The sequence below is a fragment of the Trematomus bernacchii genome, unplaced genomic scaffold (assembly GCF_902827165.1).
Source record: "Trematomus bernacchii unplaced genomic scaffold, fTreBer1.1, whole genome shotgun sequence".
Lineage (NCBI taxonomy): Eukaryota > Metazoa > Chordata > Actinopteri > Perciformes > Nototheniidae > Trematomus > Trematomus bernacchii.
Genome location: NW_022987899.1, coordinates 562049 through 577367, shown reverse-complemented (window position 1 = coordinate 577367; position 15319 = coordinate 562049). Strand labels below are relative to the sequence as shown.

Below are 15319 nucleotides of genomic sequence, written 5' to 3'. Positions count from 1 at the left end.
ACCAAAGTAGTTTTCAGCCCTCTTCCCATGGAGGTGAGCAGTAGGAATGTTTAACTAGACCCCGCAGTGCAGGGGGCGGGAAGGGGGGTGCTGAGGGCGCTGCAGCACCCCCTAGCGGCAGGCAGGCGGAGCTCCTCTGTCTGCACATTTTATTTTTTTATATATATTTTTTTATTTCATTTCATTGTGCCTGAGATATATTTTATATTATATATTATTATTCAAATGATAATTTTAAACTATTTAATGATGTGGAAAAAAAGTGTTTTGTTAGTTTTTAGTCGGCTACTTTTAACGTGACGCACAACACAAGCGACGAGTAACTGACATGGCGCGAACACGTATCTCGGAATTCTTTCTCACTAAAAACGCTAAAAAGATTGAAATAGAAGATGCAGGGAATTAATACGCAGAATTTGTGTAATATGTAGCCAGGAATTAGCAATGCCTTGATAGCCAACTTCAATTAATGTAAATTCCACATTGTTACATCTTAATAGAGAGGCGAAGTCCCGCCCATCATGGGACCTTATTTCGGAAAAAGTATGTATTGAAGTCAATGGGGAGAGAAAGATTATCTTTCCATCCCGTTTGAATTGTGCCACGAATTACACATATGATGTTTGTCAATCTTAAAAACAATTTTCCATGTCAAAAAAGTCACAGTTTGTCTTAAAACTGTTGAAATATAAGACTATGAAAAATACGCAACTAGAAAGACTACAAATCCCAGAATCCCGGTCCCGCATGCTGGCTCTTATGAACCGACTCACTCCCCTTGTGTGTATGTACAGCTCTCAACATGCCCAGACTTGGAGTGATTTTCACCTCTTTTAATACTTTCCGCCTCATTCTGAAAGAAAGAAGTGAAATGTGCCAACGTGACGGCCGTCTTGGTGTGTGGTGCGAGACGGGAGATGTAGTTCATTGAGCGGTTTCACATAAAAGAAAGTGTTACTTCACAGTTTTATTTTTTTGACTTGCAAAATTATCTTTTAAATTGACAAACATCATGTGTGTAATTCGTGGCACAATTCAAACGGGATCGAAATAAGGTCCGATGGAGGTCCCCCGGAAAGGGAGGGACTTCGCCTCTCTATAGTGTGTGTGTGTGCTCGCGCTAGTGTGCGTGGTCTATAGTGCCCGTAATAGCGTGCACTGGAGTCCATTGTAATGCACTGTGTGTGTGTGTGGTTTTGCTCGGTGTATGTCAACGTCACCCCCCCCCCCCCCCCCCGTGTGTAATTAACACATCGGACAGCACCTCAGCACCCCCACTCAAAATACCTTCCCGCGCCTCTGCCGCAGTGTGATGACCGCCTAAATTCTCCACAAAGTTCATCTGTTTCCAGCTTCACCCCCCTCCAAACTAAAATCAGCATCAATTGTAGGACTGGCGTTTGTCAAGCAATGGAAATTAAGAATTATAAATCCTTTATTTGCCCCGTTGTGGTACTAATAAAGGTTTTCTGATTCTGATGAATGATATGGTGCACATTAAGCTTTAAAAAACCCCAGAAACAACTCACCTTAAATCCAGATTAGCTTCCTTCCACAGCAGATCCATTAACCTCAGAATCTGCAGAGTCAGCATGTCTTGCCTCAGGTCTAAAAACACAGGGAAAAATGCTCTTAATTTCACTATAAAATGAAAATGTTTTGAAAGGAAACGTTGAGGTTATTTTAAAGACAGAGTGATTTGAATCTCACCGCTCAAATGTTTTTAATACACTGTTCATCCACATATTTACATATCAATACAGTATCTAATATTACATCCTATTATTCTATTTTACCTGGACAAAGTTGACCTATTTCAGCATTTCATTTGCACCGTTGTATCACTTATTTTTACCAGACTGTATAACCAACACGGCCCCACACAAATACGTGCTATAAACACAACTAGTTTCCAAGAACACACACAAAAACAAAAGGGCAATTAACAATATTTCTTACTTTACAGTCGATATATTTACAATCTGTTAGTGTAACGGGCTTCTTCAATACTCTTAGGATACTGCTACTTCTCACCATGGTGTCCATATTTGTTTCTATCAGTGGCGAACCGTGTCTATCACAACTGGACCTTCTGTAGACACACACACACACCCGCCGCCGCGCCCCTCCGCCGTTATAATGTCCGTCTTTTCACTGAATTGTCGTCTTGAAAAGGGTACTCGCAACAATCATCTTCACCTGTTGCACTTGCCATTTCAACGTTAAAAACAATAAAACGGCATTCATCTAGATCCTCTGTCTCGAGCCAGTGAACTACCGGGCCTTCTAGAATACCCTGGAACCGAGGGGAACTCTGAAAGAATACGCCCATTGGCTACAAATCAATATATGATTGGTTGATCAAACTGTCAGTCCAAAGGTACGCTCTCATTCAGTGCAACGGCCAGGGCATTCTATCAAGGATATAGAATACCTTGGTTGAAGGATATTCTACCCAGAGACCCAGAAAAATATCTCATTGGTTGCTTTTCTTTTCTAACACAAAACCACTGAAATGCGTAGTGCATGGTCCGAGAAGGACAAACAAATCAACGTAACACTGTGTTTGTTTTATCTGAGTGTTCCAGGGTATTCTCTGAATACTTTGAAGGCCCTGACGGTTCGCCACTGGTTTCTATCTATATGTATTTGTTAATAACATGTGCTCTCCTCTTATCTAATATAGAAGTCTAGACATAGGCTTCTTCCTGCACTGTATCTCTGCTGCTGTAATGCCGTAAATGTTCCCCCATTTCAAGGATTCCTGACTCTGAATACTTATTTCTTCATGTCTTAAGTATATTGTTTGTTGCAGTGTTGGTGATTTTCATTGCCTACGCTGAAGCCGTGTTGTTAATAAAGCCTTCAATGAGCCTTAAATCCTCATGAGTCTGCAGTATTTTTACCCCTCCACTTCCTCCCATCTCCCACCTCTTTTCTCTTTCACACCCTCCTTCCCCGTCTTTAAATCCCTCTCACCGTCTCCGTTCTTGAAGATGATCCCCAGCGTGTCTCCCCCCATCAGCTTGTTGTTGTAAACAATCCAGAGGGGCTTCATCTTAGAGTCCATGTAGCGACACCTCTCCACACTGATGATGAAGAAGAAGACACAAAGAGAGTGTAAGGCATCTTGTAAAATAGGTAGAAACAGATCTCTGCTAAGAATACTGTTGGGAAAATACTGAATGTCCTCTTCCAATATCAGAGTCACATGATAACAAAGGTATCCCAACTGTAGCTGTGTACATGACAGGATGTCTGATTACCTAGAAGAGCATCAGGACTGTTTGAGGCATATGATAGCTATGTGATTAACATGATGATTCAGCCTCTATGGAGATAGACATATGACAAGCATGATCATTTCTGACGTGGAGCTAATCTGAAGTAAACATTGAATACTGCTTTCTATTCCTCCATCTTGTGACTGTGTAACTCCCTCTCTTGGATATCAGCATGTGAAGGACACTGTTCAGGAACTAGTTGATGCTCTGTATGTGATGACTACTTCCATTCTGGAGAGGATCAGAAATACATGGATCCTGAGATTGAAGCTAGATTTTGAGAAAGTCAGAATTTTGAGATTTTGAGAAAAAGTCAGATTTGAGAAAAAGTCAGATTTTTGAGAAAAAAACTGAATTTGGGGGAAAAGTCAGAATTTGGAGAAAAAGTCAGAATTTTGTGATTTTTTGGAAAAAGTCAGAATTTTGGGACAAAGTCAACATTTTGGGAAAAAGTCAATATTTTGGGAAAAAGTCAGAATTTTGAGAAAAAGTCAGAATTTTGAGATGTTTCGGAAAAAGTCAGAATTTTGGGAAAAAGTCAGAATTTTGGGAAAAAGTCAGAATTTTGGGAAAAAGTCAGAATTTTGAGAAAAAGTCAGCATTTTGGGAAAAAGTCAACATTTTGGGAAAAAGTCAACATTTTGGGAAAAAGTCAACATTTTGAGAAAAAGTCAGAATTCCTCCATCTTGTGACTGTGTAACTCCCTCTCTTGTATATACTGATATACAGGAACTAGTTGATGCTCTGTATGTGATGACTACTTCCATTCTTGAGAGGATCACAAATACATGGATCCTGATATTGAAGCTCAAGCCGGGGACGAGTGATATTTTTCTAACAAGTATAGATGTCTTACTTGATGCCGGACAGCAGGATGTTTGGGTTGAGAGGCGAGTGGAGGTCCGACAGCGTCTCCGAGTATCCGCTCTGCCTCAGACAGGTCATCATGGCCTCTTTGGTCAACATGGCCTCCTTGGTTTTACTGCGAGCGTTCTTGAGGGTTCCCAGTTTAATGAGCTCGTTCACGGACTTCAGTTTACTCAGAGCCTCCACCTGGTGCAGACAAAACAAGAGAAGTGGTGAGTGTTGGAACATTGTTTTTCATTTAATCATCAGAGTCAGAAATCCTCCCACAGCGGGGACATTTATGATCATACCTTTGACCTCCTTGAGTCTATTAACCTGATACAATGTCATATTTTGCTTAACAAATAATCTGAGGGGTTGTTTGATTTTAACTTGTGATGTGTCATTTTGTAAAGCACTCTGAGCTGCATGTGTTGTATGAAAAGTGCGATATCAATAAAGCTTTATTATTAATATTATTATTTACATCGTTACAGCTAAGTGGAGGGTGCAGATAAAAGGAAATGTACAAAGAGGAGACTCAATTATTAAATAAAAAGCACACAGACATTATTTAAGATTATTATGCTTTAGGGGTTTTTCCCTTTCCTGTAGTGTGTTATATAGGTTTTTGTAATAGTGTTTTTACCGTGGATATTCTCACATTGCACTTACAAAAAGATTTATTTGCACACGTATATTGTCGATAGTATCCTATGTTTACATTTTTTTTTAACTTAAAAGTATAACTGCCGCTGAGACCCCAGATAGCGAATTGTACGAAGGAAGGACACAAGTCTAGACTAGATGGTGGTTTTGTACATGTATTTGTTTATTCAATATCATCCAAAAGTGTCCGATATGTTCCCTGTGCCTTTCCTACTGTATGGCATGATGGTTTCAAACTGGTAAAGAAAACGATACGCCTACTAGTGCGCTACTTCCACCATCACTTGTCTCCAATATATACAATTACACCAGGTGTCCAAAGAGGAGCCTAAAAAACGACTTAAATTACACTTAAATAAAAAGGTAAATAACAGCAAGAAAATAAATGTTTTAAAGGTCACCTATCATGCTATTTTTAGGCAATAGCATAGGTCTCAGATATATACAAATATATAAAAAACATGTCTATGAAGTGTTTTGCTCAAAATACCAAACAGATCACCCATTCTAGCCATGCCTCATATCCCTCTATTTCACTTCCTGTTTCAAAAGTGCTGATTTGGGGTATACAAACAAATTGATACAAATAAAAAAGGAGGGGGCTGAGCTCATGCGGGACCCGGCAGCTACTGTCTAAACTAAATACTGCCGTGATGAAACGCCATATCATGGATTATCAAGGATTATTTCTGAAACAGTATGGAGCTCAAAGGCTTTCTCTCTTGCCGGTTATACCACAAGGTGAGTTCCTTTTTATTTCCTGCTTCTTCACACACATGCTCTCCAGTACAGGTTAGCTCTGAGTGTTAGCGATGCTAATGTAAACATGCACCGACCATATTACGTCCAAAACAGTCGGGCATTGTTTCTGATAGCAACGTTTCTGATAGGGCCGTGGGTCCACATTTCAGATATTACGTCATATCGGATGCAAATCTGGATCAGCTCCGTTGTAGCCCCGTTTTTAGAGATGTGGGTATGGAGGAAAAGAGAGAGGGTTTTATTTTCTGACACTGCGTGAGTTCCCTGACACACCGGGGACACATAGTTATGTATCAAAGACATCAAAAAGTGCATTTTGCATGATAGGTCCCCTTTAAAGGTGGGGTAGGTAATTTTGGAGAAACCAGCTCGAGTGCGCTAGAATTTGAAAATACACAGCCGGAAGGAATCTGCTACTTCCTTACAGAGCCCCTCCTCCAACACACACATGCACATGACCAATGAGGGCACGAGATAAATGTGTGCACAGATGGAAGGCTGACAGGCAGGTAGGCCATCCAGTTACTTTAGCCGGGCCGGCTCAGATGATTGGTCGTGCTTTTTACAGTATTACGGCTTCCACAGATGACATTTTTGTATGGATTTTTTGTCAAAGCACTTCAGATATTCATTGCTATCGGGATGTTAAGAGCATTCCATGGAATATAACAAAAAGTGTATCTCGAGCCGGTTTCTCAAACTTACCTACCCCACCTTTAACTATTAAATATTATATAAGTCAATGTATATGTCCAACATTGAGTAATTGATAAATATATGCTATAGAGATGTATGGATATTTTCTACAGTTTTGATTCTTTTTTATTTCTATTGTATTTAATGTATGTGCAATGCCTTGTTTACATGCTGATGTACAAGTCACCATTTCATTGAATATCATGGAGAACTGTAGTTCTTAATAAACCAGTAGTAAGAAAACCACTTGAATGGTGAACAGTGAATTTCAATATTTCATCGACTGAATCCAGCCGACAAAACCTTGGTAATGATTCCTCCTCCAACTGTGTGCATGTTCTTCAAAAACAGGAAGGAGGACAGATAAAGGACAGCGCTGATGAGGAAATGACAACACTGCAGAGGTCAAAGGTCAGAGGGCAGGAGGGTGTCGCTAAAAATACCAGAGATGCAGTCCTGCCACGTTTAACAATAGAATAACGCTTTGCTGGTGTTGAGTGAGGAGAAGTAGAGTAAGTCTGAAGAAGAGCGATAAAAACTAGATTTGATAGAAGCGTCAGATAAAGAAAATATAATGTATTGGGAATATCAGCCCAAAAGCAACTTGTTTAAGAACATTTAAAAAATAAATAGTCAGTAGTTTGAGCATCTGAAGAACAAAAAAACTCAATTTTTCTGTGAAGAAATACATTTTAAAAAGGGGTTTCTTTGACTTCAGGAGAAACAGGATATGAAGGATAACAAAATAAGTCTGTCTTCACCAACCTGTTTCTTGAGGACCTCAATATGAGGGATGCTGCCCCGACAGTAGGCTTCCAGCATGAGGGCGAACTGCACACAAACAGCCGGCATGTGGATCTCCGACCTGTAGGGGGCAGCAGAAAACCAAACTCCTCATGAGCCGTTTCCTCACACACACACCATCTCTCTCTCTCTCCCTCTCATGTTATCTGAACGTGTGTGTCCGTACACACCGGAGATGCCAGAACAGGAAGTGTCCGATCTTGCGGTTCCCCTGGGCGCGCTGCAGCAGGAAGTGAGTCAGCGCGCAGTCGTAGTACGGCTCGTAACGCAACACCTGCACCAGCTGGAGGAGGTACTGGGACAGCTCCTCGTCACTGGGGAGCAGAGGGGGAGAAGGGCTGAGTAAAAGTAGAAGCACTCAGATCTAGTACTTGAGTAAAAGTAGAAGTACTAAGATATTGTACTTGAGTAAAAGTAGAAGTACTCAGACCTAGTACTTGAGTAAAAGTAGAAGTACTCAGACCTAGTACTTGAGTAAAAGTAGAAGTACTAAGATATTGTACTTGAGTAAAAGTAGAAGTACTCAGATCTAGTACTTGAGTAAAAGTAGAAGTACTAAGATCTGGTACTTGAGTAAAAGTAGAAGTACTCAGACCTAGTACTTGAGTAAAAGTAGAAGTACTAAGATATTGTACTTGAGTAAAAGTAGAAGTACTAAGATCTGGTACTTGAGTAAAAGTAGAAGTACTCAGATCTTGTACTTGAGTAAAAGTAGAAGTACTCAGATCTTGTACTTGAGTAAAAGTAGAAGTACTCAGATCTTGTACTTGAGTAAAAGTAGAAGTACTAAGATCTGGTACTTGAGTAAAAGTAGAAGGACTCAGATCTTGTACTTGAGTAAAAGTAGAAGTACTCAGGTCTTGTACTTCAGTAAAAGTAAAAGTACCAGAGTGTAGGAATACTCTGTTACAGTAAAAGTCCTGCATTCAAAATGTTCCTCAAGTAAAAGTAGAAAAGTATTCTCATCAAAATATAGTGAAAGTAGCGACAGTAAAAGTAGTCATTGTGCAGATTGGTCCATTTCAGAATAATATATATGATATGTTTTATAATGATTGATCATGAAAGTGTTCTCAAAGCTGGTAAAGGTGCAGCTAGTTTGAATGACTTTGTATACTGCAGGGTAGCTTGTGAATTTACTCCAGGTGGAACTAAAGTCTGATTTAACACTTGATTATATTTACCATCATTAAGGTCTTAAATCAAGGTATTAAATAATTGTAGTGGAGTAAAAGTACAAAGTAGCATAACATGGGAATACTCAAGTAAGTCCCTGAACATTGCACTTAAGTACTTGAGTAAATGTACTTAGTTCCGTCCCTCCTCTGCTGGGGAAGATAAACATTGAACATTTTAAAATGAGCTCCACCTTTGTCAGCTGTGATGCACAAAATAAAGCCATGAATTCACCCATTTGTATATATTTGTATCGCACTGTTCCTTGTGAATTGATACTTTCTTTAATTAGGTAAGATTTTTAATGAAGGACTTTTACTTGTATAACTTGCAGTTGGATTTAATGGTGTAACGATACACCTGTGTTGACAATAACCATATAACACACATGATGATATCTTGTTGGCAGATGTTAGGCTTATGTATTTCTTGTTTATCAGTTCATCTGGTTTCCTTTTTAACATCCATTAGTGTAATTGTTGTTATGAGTATTTAATACAGTTAAGATCCCAATCTCAAAGACAGCATTATTATTATTATTATGATGTATTTTACATTTTCAGAGATATATTGGCCTTATATAGGTTATGTGAATCATTTTAGCCAGGATAATCTTTTAGTGAAAGTCTGACATTGTGAAGGCTTGGTTGTGTTTTTATTGACACTAACACAGAGTAATATAAAACAACTGGGTTTGTTACAAAAAGGTACAAGATTTCAGTGGATAATATATGAATGTAAGAGCTTAAATATGAGCCACAGACAAACAGAGGAGAGGATATAGCTTTACGTGTGGGAGGGTGAATGTGTTGGTCCTGTTGTACGGTCTTAAACCTCTCCTTAGAATATTTTATGAATTGTAAGGTGCTTTGAAAGGCGCCTCTAAATATCTTATTATTAATACCTCATGTCCCGCAGACAGCCCACAGCGTACTCTCGGACGTACTGGTCGGGGTAGTTGAAGTCCAGCAGCTCCAGAGCATCTCTGGGACTCAGCTTCGGCCAGATCTGAAGCAGGGCCTGCAGCTGTGACACACACACACACACACGAGATAATTACAAACTTTATTATAAACAAGCTCCAAAACGTGCAGAAATAATAAAAAACACGTTTTAGGGCTCAAGGTGGGAATCCAATAAAGTCACCCATAGGAACAACACAATCACAGAAAATGAAAACACTAAAGAAATATCATAAAAGTACAAACCAAAAACCTTGAAAATGTGTTTGTTTTAGTCTAGAGAAACTGTCTATTGTTACCTTGAGTTTGTGTAATCTGTAAAATGCCTTAAATCTGGGTCGTTACAACACAACTGATAATCAATACATTCTAATAAAATCCACTTTAATTTTACTTCAAGGAGATTCAATTCATTGATACGCTTGTTGTTTATCATTTTCATTACATGCCTCGTGGCCTATATATAAATGACTAATTAGAACACACACACACACACACACACACACACACACACACACACACACACACACACACACACACACACACACACACACACACACACACACACACACACACACACACACACACACACACACACACACCACACACACACACACACACACACACACACACACACACACACACACACACACACACACACACACACACACACACACACACACACACACACACACACACACACACACACACACACACACACACACACACACACACACACACATTCTCTGTCTGTTACTTTAGATGAAAATAAGGAGCCCCTCCCCACGCCCCTCTGAGAGATATTTGGTTACAAAGAACTCAATGGTGCTCTAGGAGGAGATTCAGGTGATAAGGTGGGGGGGGGGTTACCTTGGTTGCTGATTGGCTAATGGATACACAAGCCAAAACATCGCTATGACATCATAAAGTGTCCAAAATCTGATCAGCTCATTTTCAGACAGGTTTTTATAGAAATGGATCAGGACAAAAAGAGAGAGAATCTTTGTTCCTGAAACTTTCAGAGTCTCTTTACACAGAGGGGACACATGGTGATGTAGAAGAGACATGAAGAAGAGGGGACACATGTTGATGTAGAAGAGACATGAAGAAGAGGGGACACATGCTGATGAAGAAGAGACATGAAGAAGAGGGGACACATGTTGATGTAGAAGAGACATGAAGAAGAGGGGACACATGTTGATGTAGAAGAGACACGAAGAAGAGGGGACACATGTTGATGTAGAAGAGACATGAAGAAGAGGGGACACATGTTGATGTAGAAGAGACATGAAGAAGAGGGGACACATGTTGATGTAGAAGAGACATGAAGAAGAGGGGACACATGTTGATGTAGAAGAGACATGAAGAAGAGGGGACACATGTTGATGAAGAAGAGACATGAAGAAGAGGGGACACATGTTGATGTAGAAGAGACATGAAGAAGAGGGGACACATGTTGATGTAGAAGAGACACGAAGAAGAGGGGACACATGTTGATGTAGAAGAGACACGAAGAAGAGGGGACACATGGTGATGTAGAAGAGACATGAAGAAGAGGGGACACATGTTGATGTAGAAGAGACATGAAGAAGAGGGGACACATGTTGATGTAGAAGAGACATGAAGAAGAGGGGACACATGTTGATGTAGAAGAGACATGAAGAAGAGGGGACACATGTTGATGTGGAAGAGACATGAAGAAGAGGGGACACATGTTGATGTAGAAGAGACATGAAGAAGAGGGGACACATGTTGATGTAGAAGAGACATGAACAAGTGGATTTGGCCAAATAGGTGACCTTTAAAGTGCTTTCTAACCTGGGCCATGTCCTCGTGTTTGCTCCACTTGACGGACAGCAGCAGCTTGGGCAGCGACTGAGGGAAGTTCTCTCTGCAGTCGTAGCGTAGCGTCCAGATCAGATCCTTCTCGTTCTCACACAGCTGAGAGAGAGGGTCGCGCTCCATGATCTCCTTCAGCTCGATGTGGAACTTCTTACCCCCGCGACCCTGAGAGGAATAATGAGGAAAGAGGGTGGGGAGGTAGAGGAGGAGAGGATGAAGGAGAGGTGGAGGAGAGAAAAGGTGACAGGAGGGATGAAGAACAAAGTGAAAAAGGGATCAGGATGGAAAGGATACGAGACGATGAGCAGTGACTGTAACGCACTGATTCCCAACAAGGGGGTAGATAACTTTAAAACCAGAGGAACATTGGACATTTGGGGTAGCTCAAATGTTTTGATAAGGAAATGTATATGAATACAAAAAAATTACATTAAAATCCACAGACCGTGAGTTAAAACGGGACATACTAATGGTTGAAATAGTAAGCTAGTTAGCACATCATTTACTAAAATATAAGGCTGCTTGGATTGCAAAGAGTTTATTATAGAGTAAGATTTGGTTGCAAAAAGAATTGCAACCTCAGAATTGCAACCTGCATTTTTTATAGTGGAAATACACCAGGAGAAAAACAATATGGCAAAGTCGTTTTTTTTCCAATATCGAGCAACCCCGGTTGAAATGGCTACAAATAATTGATAGATACTTTTATATCATCATCCACTTTTTAAACCATTAACATTAATACCTAATTTATATAATTAAAATTGACATGTTTGGATGCAGAGGTACTTCATCTGAAAGGGTTGGGGGGTTACGTCTAATTAAATGTTGGAAACCACTGCTGAAATGTACCACAAGATGGCAGGAGTGTTTCAGAGCATCCAGGAAAGTGTACATCATGTTCCCTCCATGCAACTCGACACAATCCAAACCAAGGCCTAACATTGTGTCGGTTTAAAACAAGTTGTATGGGGTCGATTTAAAGAGGGACACATGTCCTTTAAGCATTTGATCAAACTGAGTAGAGTGAAAATAAACATTTAGCAGATTAAACTTTCTTTACATTGGAATACGAATAACCCAACTGTCTGTAAACTGATTCACAATTTGACATAACTAACAGTTTACACAGTATAACAAGTTGTATTGGGAGCTAATCTGCTGTTTCTCACACAGACACCTCATGTAGAAATGGTGCGTTCAGGCATGCCCTTTACATAACACAGGGTTACGTAACCGGCTGCAACACACCCAGCAGAGGGTTTTCAGTTGAGGGGCGGTGAGACAGGAAAACGTACGAGTAATCTGATCAGAGTCTCTAGTTTTGAAGGGGATTGGAATAATTCAGCAGCTACACCCTGCTGATAACAATGTGTTTCCAAGGGAACTGGCAGTGTGAGATTATACACTAGTGTGTGTGTGTGTGTGTGTGTGTGTGTGTGTGTGTGTGTGTGTGTGTGTGTGTGTGTGTGTGTGTGTGTGTGTGTGTGTGTGTGTGTGTGTGTGTGTGTGGGGGAGAGAAATTATTACGCAGCATTTCTCACAGGACAACTTTAAACAAATACCTCACTTTATTTTCACCTGGTCTTTCTTTTACAGAGGTGGGAGAAGTACTCAGATTGTGTACTTGAGTAAAAGTAGAAGTACTCAGATCTTGTACTTGAGTAAAAGTAGAAGTACTCAGATCTTGTACTTGAGTAAAAGTAGAAGTACTCAGATCTTGTACTTGAGTAAAAGTAGAAGTACTCAGATCTTGTACTTGAGTAAAAGTAGAAGTAGTCAGATCTTGTACTTGAGTAAAAGTAGAAGTAGTCAGATCTTGTACTTGAGTAAAAGTAGAAGTACTCAGGTCTTGTACTTGAGTAAAAGTAGAAGTACTCAGATCTTGTACTTGAGTAAAAGTAGAAGTACTCAGGTCTTGTACTTGAGTAAAAGTAGAAGTACTCAGGTCTTGTACTTGAGTAAAAGTAGAAGTACTCAGATCTTGTACTTGAGTAAAAGTAGAAGTAGTCAGATCTTGTACTTGAGTAAAAGTAGAAGTACTCAGGTCGTGTACTTGAGTAAAAGTAGAAGTACTCAGATCTTGTACTTGAGTAAAAGTAGAAGTACTCAGATTGTGTACTTGAGTAAAAGTAGAAGTACTCAGATCTTGTACTTGAGTAAAAGTAGAAGTACTCAGATCTTGTACTTGAGTAAAAGTAGAAGTACTCAGATCTTGTACTTGAGTAAAAGTAGAAGTACTCAGGTCTTGTACTTGAGTAAAAGTAGAAGTACTCAGATCTTGTACTTGAGTAAAAGTAGAAGTAGTCAGATCTTGTACTTGAGTAAAAGTAGAAGTAGTCAGATCTTGTACTTGAGTAAAAGTAGAAGTACTCAGGTCTTGTACTTGAGTAAAAGTAGAAGTACTCAGATCTTGTACTTGAGTAAAAGTAGAAGTACTCAGGTCTTGTACTTGAGTAAAAGTAGAAGTACTCAGGTCTTGTACTTGAGTAAAAGTAGAAGTACTCAGATCTTGTACTTGAGTAAAAGTAGAAGTAGTCAGATCTTGTACTTGAGTAAAAGTAGAAGTACTCAGGTCTTGTACTTGAGTAAAAGTAGAAGTACTCAGATCTTGTACTTGAGTAAAAGTAGAAGTACTCAGGTCTTGTACTTGAGTAAAAGTAGAAGTACTCAGATCTTGTACCAGAGTGTAGGAATACTCTGTTACAGTAAAAGTCCTGCATTCAAAATGTTACTCAAGTAAAAGTAGAAAAGTATTATCATCAAAATATAGTAAAAGTAGCGACAGTAAAAGTAGTGATTGTGCAGATTGGTCCATTTCAGAATAATATATATGATATGTTTTATAATGATTGATCATGAAAGTGTTCTCAAAGCTGGTAAAGGTGCAGCTAGTTTGAATGACTTTGTATACTGCAGGGTAGCTTGTGAATTTACTCCAGGTGGAACTAAAGTCTGATTTAACACTTGGTTATATTTCACATCATTCATCCACATCTGTGAAGGAACTAAAGGTATTAAATATATAGTGGAGTAAAAGTACACCAGTTACCTCTGAGTTGTAGTGGAGTAGAAGTACACAGTAGCAACAAATTGAAATACTCAAGTAAAGTACAAGTACCTCAAAGAAGTACAGTACTTGATAGTTACTAGTCACTCAGTAGTCTTTTATGTTTTCTAAATGCACAGCAAATATGTAGGCCTGTCAACACAAGTATCTCCCACTGTACTTGAACTCACCATGGGAACGCTGTCACTTGCTCCGGCGATTTCTGCGGCTTTTTCCAGTATCTGCAAAAAAAGTAAAGTAAGTGATCACAAAGTGCATTAGACAAGCCGAGCACATCGTGATCCTCTTCATCATCATCATCATCATCAGGTGCCATAATGAAGAGTATTAAGGCACTGCCATGACGAATTCAACTGCAGTCAAGTCTTTAAAAAAGGGCCTCAGAGCTTTCATCCAATCATTATGATCAGTAGTTTCAATACGGTACAATCAGGGCAGCCGTGACACGTTCCACTGCTGTAGTAATTTGTTCATATTTGTCCAAATTCTGGCAAAAAGGTAGGTTTATGTTGGAGAAATACTGTCGCCTCCCCTTTATGGGTTGTTTTAACCTGTTAAGCCCCGAGCCTGTTTTTCAGGTTTCAGGCTCGAAAATGACATGCCCAAAACAAATGACTACAACTTAACTTCTAAAAGGGTTATATGAATAATTTCTTTTATCAAAGCAAGGTTACATCTGTGAGTTGGATGTAGAAGTGTCAGAATCAATATAGATTTTTCTCAGTCAGAGTAAATTCAGATGGAACATATTAAAAAAAGGTAAATTCTTACCTCTGCCTAAAGAACAAACATTACTTATAGTGAAAACCACCCTTGAAAGATGGGATGGTAGACTAAAAGCTTTAGGAATCCAAATTATAACATATAATAAGTACCCTGTATCAAGATTGAGGCAAAACAAGTTAAATTTGACCTTTTTAGAGAGATTTAGGAAAAAATAGTCCAGGCGGAATAAGCTTTGGGCACATTTGGGTACATCTGGTTCCATCAGTGCCATTTGACCTTTTTCAGGTACCAGACTATACAAATGATGTATTACATTGAATTATCACCATAGGTATTCATTCCATCCAAAGAAATAAAATTAAAATTAAAAAAAATTAATAAACCCCCCCCCCCCCCTTTTTTTTTTTAAATTTGTGAAGAAAATAAAAGACCCGCCGACGGGGGCTTTGGGGCTTAACAGGTTAATGCACTGATACTATGT

The 15319-nt window shown here is 39.4% G+C and overlaps 1 protein-coding gene across 1 annotated transcript in view; it reads right to left on the bottom strand.

Annotated features, from left to right (window-relative positions):
• The window catches only part of pik3cb (phosphatidylinositol-4,5-bisphosphate 3-kinase, catalytic subunit beta), a 97631-nt gene that overhangs the window by 11009 nt on the left and 71303 nt on the right, over positions 1 to 15319 (bottom strand). The window contains exons 12-19 of the mRNA XM_034114513.1: positions 14283 to 14333; positions 11019 to 11207; positions 9143 to 9264; positions 7233 to 7376; positions 7024 to 7123; positions 4142 to 4338; positions 2980 to 3089; positions 1530 to 1608 (exon numbers count right to left, since the gene is read on the bottom strand). Of these exons, the coding sequence (XP_033970404.1) occupies positions 1530 to 1608; positions 2980 to 3089; positions 4142 to 4338; positions 7024 to 7123; positions 7233 to 7376; positions 9143 to 9264; positions 11019 to 11207; positions 14283 to 14333 (992 nt within the window). The remainder of the gene's footprint in view (positions 1 to 1529; positions 1609 to 2979; positions 3090 to 4141; positions 4339 to 7023; positions 7124 to 7232; positions 7377 to 9142; positions 9265 to 11018; positions 11208 to 14282; positions 14334 to 15319) is intronic.